Consider the following 12,421-nt stretch of genomic DNA (forward strand, 5'->3'; position numbering starts at 1 on the left):
AAAGTTAAGACTCTGCCACGCCCCCCAAAAACGGCTCGTTCTAACACGCCCCCACATATCTACCTCACTATGTGAAAATATTAGCATAATGCCGCCCAAATGTGCACGCAAAGAAAGAAGGCGTGGTTTCAGTAACCGCAGTTAGTGTTGAAGCAGCCATGTCAGGGAGACGCTGTGTTTCAGTGTGAAAGCAAAAGCACTTTATTTGGCCTTCCGAAAGTAGATGCATTTAGGAATCTTTAAGATTACTTACAACAGAACAGCAATGCATTTTATGGATGACCGTTTCATGAACCTAGGAGTGGAGGTAATTCTGACTTTGCTATGACAATCTGGCGCTTCTGAATCAGCTACTGTTTTGTTATTAGTTTAAGTATTTGCTATTGACTGTTCAAATGCGGAGTTTTGCGCATCGTGTGTGTGTGTGTGTGTGTGTGTGTGTGCGAGCGAGCGAGTGAGAGAGAGAGAGAGAGAGCACGAGAGAGGGAGAGCGAGAGAGAGAGAGAGAGCGCGAGAGAGATAACACAAGTGAACACAACATGCAGTTTTTAAATTAAGGTTTTTATTATTAAGGGAAAACAAAATCCAAAACTACATGGCCCTGTGTGAAAAAGTTTTTGCCCCCCTAAACCTAATAACTGGTTGGGCCACCCTTAGCAGCAACAACTGCAATCAAGCGTTTGCGATAACTTGCAATGAGTCTGATACAGCGCTGTGGAGGAATTTTGGTCCACTCATCTATGCAGAATTGTTGTAATTCAGCCACATTGGAGGGTTTTGGAGCATGAACCGCCTTTTTAAGGTCATGCCACAGCATCTCAACAGGATTCAGGTCAGGACTTTGACTAGGCCACTCCAAAGTCTTAATTTTGTTTTTCTTCAGCCATTCAGATGTGTACTGCATTAGGTTAACCGAGACTATATTGTTGCTCTTTTGTTAGTTTTGACTGTTTTTATTGTCCTCATTTGTAAGTCGCTTTGGATAAAAGCGTCTGCTAAATGACTAAATGTAAATGTAATTAAATGTTATTATTTTATTTATTAGCAAATTAAATCAAAAAATTGAAATGAAAAATTAATTAAAATATAAAAATGTATTTTTATATACAATTAATTACTTTATTTATTAGAAAATGTAATCTCATTCAAATGAAAAATGTCAAAATCATAGAATTTTATTTATTTATTTTCATAATGATAAATTCATTTCCCATCAAATTTTCATTATTGTAATGCATCTACATATTTTTAATTGATGGTTTTGTATAATACTTTATATTCTCAGTGGTGATTCTCAGTACTGTAATGCAGTCATTTTTTTTATTATTTTTTGTTATAAACTAAAGCATACATTAATGTCAGAAAACATTTAAAAAAAACATACCATGATGTATTAAGTTTCATTGACATTTATTTATTTTTGCATTCGTGTATAAAAATTGGGAGTAGGTTGGTGACCGTGAAAAACCTAGAAATATCAAGGATTTTTGTATATTGTGATAATGGAAAAAAAGCATTACAAAAAACAACAAATATAAATAAATATACATTGCAATTCAAAAGTTTGGGATCAGTAAGATTTTTTATGTTTTTTAGCCTGCCTGCATTTATTTGATCAAAAATGTGGTAAAAACTGTAATATTGTGAAATATTATTGCCATTTAATATAACTTTTTATTGTAATATATTTTTAAATGTATTTTAAAATGTAATTAAAAATGCATGGTAATATCTTATATATATTTACAATTTTTATTTATTAAATATTTTTTTATTATTTTATTTTTTATCAAATCTCTCTAAAAATGTCAAAATCATAGAAATTGTCATAGAAATTCATTAATTAAAAAATATATAAAAATATATGGAAATATAGTTAAATTTTTTGTTTTGTACTTTTTATTAGTGAATTATTTTTAGTTTAATACATTTTCATCATTTAATTTCTTTATTATTGCATTTATTTGATTACATTTATTTTACTACAATTTATTATTTTATTTGTCTTTTTAGGAAGAACAGCATTTATTCAAAATAAAAATCTAAGTATTTAAGCATTAATTTCTTTTTAAAAAATCTTTTGAACGGTAGTGTATATAATAAATATATGTTGTAAAATATCTCTTTAAAATGAAAAAGTTCACAGTAATGGAAATTGATTGGACAGTGGTTTGGAAGCTGTGTCTTTAAAGGGGTCATATGATGCTATTTTGAAGATCGTTATTTTGTGTATTTGGTGTAACAGAATATTCTGACATGCTTTAATTTTCAAAAAACACATTCTTTTTCAAATACTGTACATTATTGTAGGTCCTCTATGCATCTTCCCACATCGTGAGGTAGACATGTGGGGGCGTGTTAGAACGAGCCGTTTTAGGTAGGCGTGTCTGACTCTTAACTTTTATAAAGAATATCTCTTTGGATTTGAGACTTTAGTCTTTGCAACTTTACAGATCTTCTTTATGCACCAAGAGCTTGTAACACTCCAAAGAGAAAGGACAACTTGAAATCGCATCATATGACCCCTTTAAGCAAAATGGACAATAATAGTTATTTCTGTCTTGATTTTGTGGTAAAATCTGTTCCTTAGCCGATCTGATTCACCTGTTGCTCAAATATTGAACAGAAAGAATCCTACTTTGAAGAGTTTTGTGTGCTATATATATATATATATATATATATATATATATATAAATTAGATGCATGCACGTTCCAAGTAAATGCAATTATTTTAAATAAACACATTTAAATTAATAAATAATTATAAATAAATGTAAACAGCAATACAAAAAAAATACAACTGTGAGCCTGGAGCACAAAAGCAGTGTTAAGTCGCTGGGGGATATTTGTAGCAATAGCCAACAATACATTGTATGGGTTAAAATTATACATTTTTCTTTTATGCCAAAAATCATTAGGATATTAAGAAAAAATCATGTTCCATGAAGATATTTTGTACATTTCCTACTGTAAATATATCACAACTTAATGTTTGATTAGTAATATGCATTGCTAAGAACTTCATTTGAACAACTTTAAAGATGATTTTCTCAATATTCAGATTTTTTTGCACCCTCAGATTCCAGATTTTCATATATTTCAATATTGTCCTCTCCTAACAAACCATACATCAATGGAAAGCTTATTTATTCAGCTTTCAGGTGATGTATAAATCTCAATTTCCAAAAACAGACACTTAAGACTGGTTTTGTGGTCCAGGGTCACAGTTGTTAATCGTTTGAAATAAATACAGTTAAATGTAAATACAAAAGTGTAAATAACAAATACATTTAAATAAAATAAAATAAAATCAATTTGAATAAATAAATAAAAGTGGAAAATTAAAAATACTAAATGATGACTTAAAAACTTTTGTACATAATTGCACCATAACTGATTTGCCCACACAAAATAGATTATACATAATATTTATCACCCGTACACTGCAGATGATTTGAGGACAGACACTTAAGACTGGTTTTGTGGTCCAGGGTCACAGTTGTTAATCGTTTGAAATAAATACAGTTAAATGTAAATACAAAAGTGTAAATAACAAATACATTTAAATAAAATAAAATAAAATCAATTTGAATAAATAAATAAAAGTGGAAAATTAAAAATACTAAATTATGACTTAAAAACTTTTGTACATAATTGCACCATAACTGATTTGCCCACACAAAATAGATTATACATAATATTTATCACCCGTACACTGCAGATGATTTGAGTAAATCAGGTTATTGATGCTGCCGTTGTTTTTTTGCTGTTTTGAACTGGTTTCTTCTTTAAAGCGGCGGCAGCGGTTGTCAGTGTTAATTTGCTCTCATCCAGTGCTGATGTGTGATCCACGCTGTGAGACACTGTGAAAACTCCAAACATATTAATCAACACATTAATCACGGCAAAACAGCGCTATATCCATTAGCATTATGTTTAGCGGTGTGAATTGAATATGGGACAGGAGAGACTTCATTGCTTTAAGGTGACTGCTGATAACAGCTCTGGACTCTCCCAGGTTTCTGCTGAAGCCTGATTTCATGCGGCGGCCCGATCGCATGTTCGACCCGTTCTCAGAGACGCCGGTGGACGGAGTGATCGCCGCCACATGCAGCGTCCAGGTGTGTGTTCATTCAGATCCAAACACACAGCCGTTCACAGAGTTCCTGCGGTCATGGACAATCTGTACAGATTTGAAAGCACAGAAATTTCTATAGTGAACATACTTTTTTTAGTAAAACCTGCTTGCAATTTGTTGGTTCTTTTAATGAATTGGTCAGTGGGTTTAAATGATTCATTAGTGAATCTGTCTGATTGTTTGTTTGGTTATTCTTTATTCATTTATGTCTATTTGAATGCATTTCTGTAAGTCTGTTCCTTTAAATTATTTCTTAAAATTATTTTTTAAATGTATTTATTTAGATCTATTTAAATGTTTTGTTTTTTTTCAAATGTATTTAAAATATTGATTTAAGTCTGTTTAAAAGTATTTAAATTTATGTATTTATTCAATTCGATTCTATTTAAATTATTTTTTATATCGGTTTATGTAAAACTATTTATTTCTTTAAATTTTTTGTATTTATTTGAATATATATTTATTTAATATATTTATGCAAATCTAGTTAAAATTATTTATTTAAATCTATTTATGTAAATCTATATAAATGTATTTATATCTATTTAAACGTGTTATTTGAATTTATTTCTTTAAATGTATTTAAATGTGTCTCTTTAAATCTTTTTATGTAAATCTATTTAAAAGTATTATTTTAATCTTCTTTAAATCTATTTCTGGAAATCTATTTGAATGTATTTAAAATTACTTGTATTTATTTGAATCTATATGTACATGTATTAATTTAAAATAGTTGTTTTTATGTATATATTGATTGATTTTTCAATCAATCAATCAATCAACTATCCAATAGTCAGGAACAATTATAAAGATTGTGTAAAAATCCTGCACATTCATTGGTTAAAATGTGCAGGGAATCTTTCTTTAAACTAAGTGAAAAAGACCCTTTTCTCTCTATAAGTTCAACTTTATAACATGTTACCTGAATAATAACACATCTGCATTTAAATGAATCTCTGAGCACTGAGGTTTGTTAGCACTACAGTAAGACAATAAAGCATGTTCATTATGACAAATGAGTCGCTCTGCAGTTTTAGGAGACGCTCTGAAAGTGAGCCCAGTGTTTGTCTCTCAGGTGATTTCAGGCCAGTTTCTGTCGGATAAGAAGATCGGCACGTACGTGGAGGTGGACATGTACGGCCTGCCCACGGACACCATCCGTAAAGAGTTTCGCACGAGGATGGTGATGAACAACGGCCTGAATCCCGTCTACAGCGGAGAAGCCTTCGTCTTCAGGAAGGTGACGTCTTTGTCTCGATTCGGTCACGTTATGCTGTTTTTATGCTTGTTCTCTTTCCTAATGATTCTTAAATTGTAGCTCAGAATAACAGTGACAATGACTTCACATCATTATCTAGAAAGTATAAGACATGAAATTATATAGTGCACTTTAATTATATCTACATGAGCTAAATGGAGTAGTTACTATAGAGATCTGCATTATGAAAGCTGCTAAGCGTCTAATTATCCGCGCAAGCGTTACAATAAAACCCTCACTGGTTTTGCACTAAAGTACAGTACAGTACAAGTCTGAGCATCTTGGAGAGACTCAAACCGTCTTAAAATGACATTTTCAATTATAGGACAATGACTGTGTATTAATAGTACTTTGACCTTGACCCTGAAAATGCTTTTTGCCGTTTTAACTGCTGCTAAAGCCTTTAGAGAGATCTTTAGCTGTGATCCAAGCTCTTTTTAAGCCATTTGTTGTTGTAGAGATTTAGCAAATGACCTAACAAACAGGCCTTCACACTCTGCTTCTGTGATTATTAAGGCTTATTTATTTATCTTAATGTAATGTATTACTATTATTATGATTATTATTTCATTGTTCATTATGTATTTTATTGTATTTTTTTCTCTTTTTTCACTTGTTCTCCAAGGCTTTGGCAATTGTGTATAGTTTATGTTTTAGTTTTTTGTTTTTATATTATATACATAAATATATCATATTCAGTTATGACACGTGAGAACCAGTGCATTTTTGCTGCATCAGATCCAGCATTTTAAAAATCTGAACATGGCTAAGATTTCATGTATTTTTTAGAGAAACATTCTTGGGAAAATATCTATTTTGTGTTCCACGCAAATAAAAGAATAATAAATCAATGTAGAAATAATTGTACAATAATGAATAAAGCAAACCTAAATGCACACTAAAATGTTGAGATGCAAGTTATGAAAAAAAAAAATTATCAAAAAAGGAAACTTATTTATTTATTAAGCCAAAAGTGTAGCTGATGTTTAAATGAATGAATTAATAAATGTATTTCTGAATCAGACGATTTATTAATTTATTTACATTTGGATTAACATATTTTGTAATTAATTGTGGTTTTATAATGAATAAAGAAAACCTAAATTGAAAAAAAAATGCACACAAATGTCAAGGTACAAGCTTTGAAAAAATGCATATTTTTGCATAAAAACAATAAAATAATAATAATAATAATAGTTGTTGTTGTTGTTGTTAATAATAATAATAATACATTTTATATAAAAAGGAGTGTTATTTCTTAATCCAAAATTTCAGTTGATGTTTATAAAAAATAAATCAATAAGTAAGTCTAACAATATGAGCTGTGCAGTTATACTTTATTAGAAAAAATATACGGAATCCTTTTTGGGTGGAAATGTCACTAATAATTAAGTTTTTTAGTTTATTATTTAAGTTGTCAATAAAACAAAGACTATTGGAGTACTTTTTACAAAATAAATGGACTTCTACTTCAACATTTCACATATAATTCAGTGTTACTTGCTGATTCTTCTGAATTTCCTACACAGTGAAAATTGTTTGTACACCTTTTTTTCAGTGTAGGTTTCTGTCTCTTGTTTTTGCCTTTGAAACTTCTTCCTCTAAGTCAAAAACACAAGCAGAATAAATAACACGGCAGCGCCTCGATCCCGCAGGTGATCCTCCCAGACCTGGCTGTGCTGCGCGTGGCCGTGTACGACGACAGCAATAAGCTGATAGGACAGCGCATTCTCCCGCTGGACGGACTGCAGTCGGGTTACAGGCACATCTCCCTACGAAACGAGTACAACAAGCCTCTGTCTCTGGCCACCGTCTTCTGCAGCATCATCCTCAAGACATACGTGCCCGACGGCTTCGGAGGTGAGAGGCCTTTGTGTAAAAACAAGCATGAGTTTCGTCTTAAGTTTCAGTGTTTTCACACTTTGAGATCTTCTCGTTTCAGCGATTGCAGATGCCCTGTCTGATCCCAAGAAGTTCTTATCGGTCTGTGAGAAGAGAACCGACCAAATGAGAGCCATGGGCATTGAAATGGTGAGCATCTGTATCATTAATGCACACAACCTTGAGAGCTCTCCATTTACTTTAATCAGTTCTTCATGCGCTCGTTGAACCGCATGAATCGACTGCTTCCATTAAACTTTCAGCATTGAAGCGATTCGTTGGAATAGTGTTGCAGCAGCACAAAGATGTTCCTGTAGCTTCTGAATTTTGATCTTTTCAGGCTGTTCGCTAAAGCTCAGGTTTCTCTGTCTTGTGCATTTATTCCACACACGTTTTGGCTGCTTAGTATTACAGTACATGGACAAATGTTCAGACAAAAGTGTACCTTCTTCAAATAGTGCAAAACACAGTCAGATGGATGGATGGATAGATTGATTGACAGATTGATTGATGGAGGGATGGATGGACAGGCAGATGGATGGTTTGTGTTTGCATGCTTCTTTGGTTGGTTTGGTTGGATAGATAGATATATAGATGATGGATGGATGAATAGATAGGATGGATGGATGGTTGGTTGGATTAATGGATGGATGGATGTAAAGATGGATAGATTGATTGATTTGATAGATGAATAATGTATGGATGGATGGTTGGATTAATGGATGGATGGATGTAAAGATGGATAGATTGATGGACAGATTGATTGATGGGATAGATGAATGATTGGATGAATGGATGGACAGATGATGGATGGTTGGATTAATGGATGGATGGATGGATGGACAGATGATGGATGGTTGGATTAATGGATGGATGGATGTAAAGATGGATAGATTGATTGATGGGATGGATGAATGGATGGATGGATGAACAGATGATGGATGGTTGGATTAATGGATGGATGGATGTAAAGATGGATAGATTGATTGATGGGATGGATGAATGGATGGATGGACAGATGATGGATTGTTGGATTAATGGATTAATGGATGGATGGACAGATGATGGATGGATGGATGGACAGACGAACGGACAGATGGATGGATGGTTGGATGAATAAATAGGTAGATGATGGATGGATGGATAGATGATAGACGAACAGAGTTTATTTTATACATTTGGAGTTATAACAATGACATTATTTTTATTTGGAATAATTTAAATTGCTGAATCTTGCACAATAAGGGCTTATGAAGATCTAATTAAATTAGCAATTTAATTACATGCACAAATATTTAGACAAAATAATTAAAATAGTATGAGTTTTCTTCAGTGCAAAGCCCAGTCATGTACAGTATTCTCTCTCTGTGCTGTGATGGTGTGGTTTTCAGTCAGATATCGCTGATGTGCCGAATGATGGCTGGATGGGAAACAGGAGGGCGATGCTGCAGCAGAAAGACTCAGAGAGACTGAGAGCAGCGCCGGGACAGAACCCACTCATCTGCTGCAAAGAGGGTAAATATATGAGATCGAGATCAGCATGAGCATAAACCAAGACTGTAAATGAGGAATAAAAATACACAAATGAGTCAGTAAAAGTATAGAGTCATAAAATGAATGTGGAGTGGCTCAGATAATTGATGAGAAATATTTGAACTCATACTGAGATCTCTGCTGTTTTTGTCTCTTCATTCACTTGTTTGGCAATGTCAGATTTTTTAATGTTCATCCAATCTCATTTTGTAAGTGACTTTTCGGTTACACTTTATTTGAAGGGGTGTGCATAAGACTGACATGACACCTTCATAATCATGACATGACACCTACATAATCATGACATGACACATGTCATGAATATGAAGGTTTTTTATGCATGTTTATGACAACTGTCATTAAGTGTCATTCACTCAGTTATGTAATTTTTAATGCAAAGATGACATTGTTTGAGATGTCTTTGTTATGGGCTATGGTAAGGGGTAAGGGTAGGGGTAGGGTTAGGTCAAATAATGTCATATTTGCATTAAAAATTACATAACTGAGCGAATGACACTTAATGACAGTTGTCATAAACATGCATAAAACCTCCTTCATATTCATGACATGTGTCATGTCATGATTATGAAGGTGCCATGTCAGTCTCATGCACACCCCTTCAAGTAAAGTGTTACCGACTTTTCTTTCTGTTTTAAAGACGTTTTCTTTGGATCGTTTGACTACTCAAAAGAGAATAAAGAAAAATATATAAGAATTAGCTTCTTGCTAAAATTCACATAAATAAACAAAAATCTGGCTCTAAATCTCTCTTTTCTTTATTCAAAGTTGATCTAGATGAGTACATGGGAAAATATCCAAAGATCTGTTCATCCTAAAGCAGTCAAAACTGTATCTCTACTGTATATTCATCTGAACCAAATAGTTTGGTGAGTTCAATAAGAAATCAGTTGAAAGCATCCAGTCATCTCATACCATTGAAGTGAATGTTCAGTTTATCAGTATGTATTGTAATAAATATTTGAGAAATTATTGTTGTATCTGATTGTATTAGTCTATATGGAGTGATACTGTACTCAATGTAAAAAGAGCAAATGGGCGAAGCAGACGAACACAAAACAGCAGAACAACATCAAGTTAAAGAGGGTCAACTTTATCATTCAACTGATCTGTGCTTGTATGTTTTAAACACTTCGGCTCCTGATATGTTCACTTCTCAGCTAATATCAATGGTATGACCATTGTTTCAGATGCAGCCGAAATTACAACAACAGTGGTTACACACACATATATTGAATTGTTTGATCAAAATCATTGTTAGGGACAATTTAGTCGCTGGATATTGGTAGGCACATGTCATAGCGTTTCTTCTAAATTCTACAACCTTGATGTTGATTAAGAATTGTGTGTAAAAATAATTTATTGTATAATTTTTATAAAATAATTATATTATTAATAATTATTATTAGAATAAATAAATGTATATAATATAATACAAACAAATAAATAAATTAATTAATAAATAAATAAATGTTTTAATTAACTTCAAACTGGCGTGTTCAGGGTGTAGACTGTGATGATTATGTTTTCTGTCTTTTAATATTGTTGCTTGTCAGATTGTGAGATGACACCAGTGGGATCGTGGGTAAAAGCTCAGGCAGACTAAAGACTTTGACACTGACATCAAAAAGCAATCCAAGACTGTCCTACGGCGAAAAAGACATCTTTCACAATCCCTGAAATTCCCAAAGGCGAAATCGTGGCAAAAATCATATATTATGCATCTGTCTCTTTCTAAGACTGTGCTAAACACAAAGCACATATCTGAATCAGCCAGCGTGTTGATTTATTCACATATTAAGTAACATATTTTGCTTTGTGAATCTGTAGATACATCAGTGCTCGCACCTCAGCTGACCATCGATGACCTAAAGCAAACCAAGGTAACAAATTAACCAGGATAAAACATCTGATTTGCATATGAAATATGAAATGTTTTTCTAACCTCTCCCCAGACCTACTTGAAGCTCGTCAAGAAGCAGCAGAAGGACGTGAGCGCTTTGAAGAAAAAGCAGGCGAAGGTGACCGAAGGCTTTTGTTTGCTTGACTTCATTGAATTGATTATGAACACTGTGTGTGTGTCGCAGACACTGAAGCCTGTAGGGCAGGAAAACTGAGGCACGGATACAAAGACAGAGAAGAAAACAATCCTGCTTCCTATTTCAGGCCCACGTCGCACTGCAGAGCTCCCACTGCACTCAAGTGGACAGGACTGTCGCTCAACATGATAAAGAGAAACAAGCGCTGGAGAAGCAGCTCGAGAAAAGCATCAGGAAAGTGAGGTGAATGTGATATTAGGTTTTCATTACACTCATATGCGCTTTTCTCTTCATGCTGTTTGTAATCGTGTAGGTGACAGATAACTTCTCTGTGAGCTTTTTTATGCACCTATGATACAGGCTTGAGTATCGAGAATCGGTTCCATTTTAGAACCGCTTCCAAATTTCCAAGAACCGGGTATTTGTTAAAGGGTTAATTCACCCAAAAATGAAAAAGTCTGTCATTAATTGCTCACCCTCATGTCGTTCTAAACCCGTAAGACCTCCGTTCATCGGAACACAAATTTAGATATTTTTGATGAATTCCGAGAGCTCTCTGACCCTCCCATAGACAGCAATGTAATTACTATGATATCTGCGATGCCAAAAACTTAGACGGAGTTGTGGAATTAGGTCATAAAAATGTAATTTACTGTATAATGAGGAATCACACAGAATTTGCCAAATTTTGGACGAATAAATCAAAAGAATGTCAGTACACTTGAATCAAAACACAATATGGTCTAGTGTCTGTGAATATTAAGCCGCAAAAATACTATTGAAAAATGAATCCTGCATGTGAATGAATAGTTGTAGTAAATAGTTTTATTTACTACATGCATATTAATTGAAATTATGAAACTTATTCAGTTAGTCATGCTTTTTGATTAATACAATTTAATTTAACCAATAAAAAAACAGAATCCAGAAAAATTAAAACGAAAAAAAAAAACAGAAATTGGAAAAAATAAAAGGAATGTGGAAAAAAATAAAACCGATTTCATAGAGCCCTACTTTGTTTCAGGTTAAAATTTATACAGTGGCACCAACATTATTATTATTTTTTTTAATTTGGGTGTATATATGAATGTGAATGTTCTTTATTATTTTTGAAATGGTTTTGATGATTTTTAGTGGACGTACCACAGGTGGAGATCATCACATTAAAGGGGTCATATGATGCAATTTAAAATTTTCCTTTCTCTTTGGAGTGTTACAAGCTCTTGGTGCATAAAGAAGATCTGTAAAGTTGCAAAGACTAAAGTCTCAAATCCAAAGAGATAATCTTTATAAAAGTTAAGAGTCAACCATGCCTACCTAAAACGGCTGTTCTAACACGCCCCCACATGTCTACGTCACTATGTGGGAAGGCCAAACAAAGTAGTTTTGCTTTCACAACGAAACAGTATTGTTACTGCCGCCATGTCGTGAAGACGCTTTGTGTTTCGTTGTGAAAGTGAAACTACTTTGTTTTGCCTTCCAAAAGAGGACGATATCCGCTTCGTCATGCCTAGTGCTGATCCATGCTGGTCGCTGAGGAAATACATCAACTTC

At 33.3% G+C, this 12,421-nt stretch overlaps 1 protein-coding gene across 1 annotated transcript in view; it reads left to right on the forward strand.

Moving 5' to 3' along the window:
- LOC107552868 (1-phosphatidylinositol 4,5-bisphosphate phosphodiesterase beta-4-like) overlaps positions 1–12,421 on the forward strand; it is a 65,738-nt gene that overhangs the window by 37,535 nt on the left and 15,782 nt on the right. The window contains exons 19-26 of the mRNA XM_016234906.1: positions 4,003–4,121; positions 5,214–5,378; positions 7,052–7,256; positions 7,339–7,427; positions 8,669–8,792; positions 10,659–10,711; positions 10,784–10,849; positions 10,995–11,110. Of these exons, the coding sequence (XP_016090392.1) occupies positions 4,003–4,121; positions 5,214–5,378; positions 7,052–7,256; positions 7,339–7,427; positions 8,669–8,792; positions 10,659–10,711; positions 10,784–10,849; positions 10,995–11,110 (937 nt within the window). The remainder of the gene's footprint in view (positions 1–4,002; positions 4,122–5,213; positions 5,379–7,051; positions 7,257–7,338; positions 7,428–8,668; positions 8,793–10,658; positions 10,712–10,783; positions 10,850–10,994; positions 11,111–12,421) is intronic.

Source organism: Sinocyclocheilus grahami, unplaced genomic scaffold (genome assembly GCF_001515645.1).
Source record: "Sinocyclocheilus grahami isolate Dianchi unplaced genomic scaffold, SAMN03320097.WGS_v1.1 scaffold460.1, whole genome shotgun sequence".
Taxonomy (NCBI): Eukaryota; Metazoa; Chordata; class Actinopteri; order Cypriniformes; family Cyprinidae; genus Sinocyclocheilus; species Sinocyclocheilus grahami.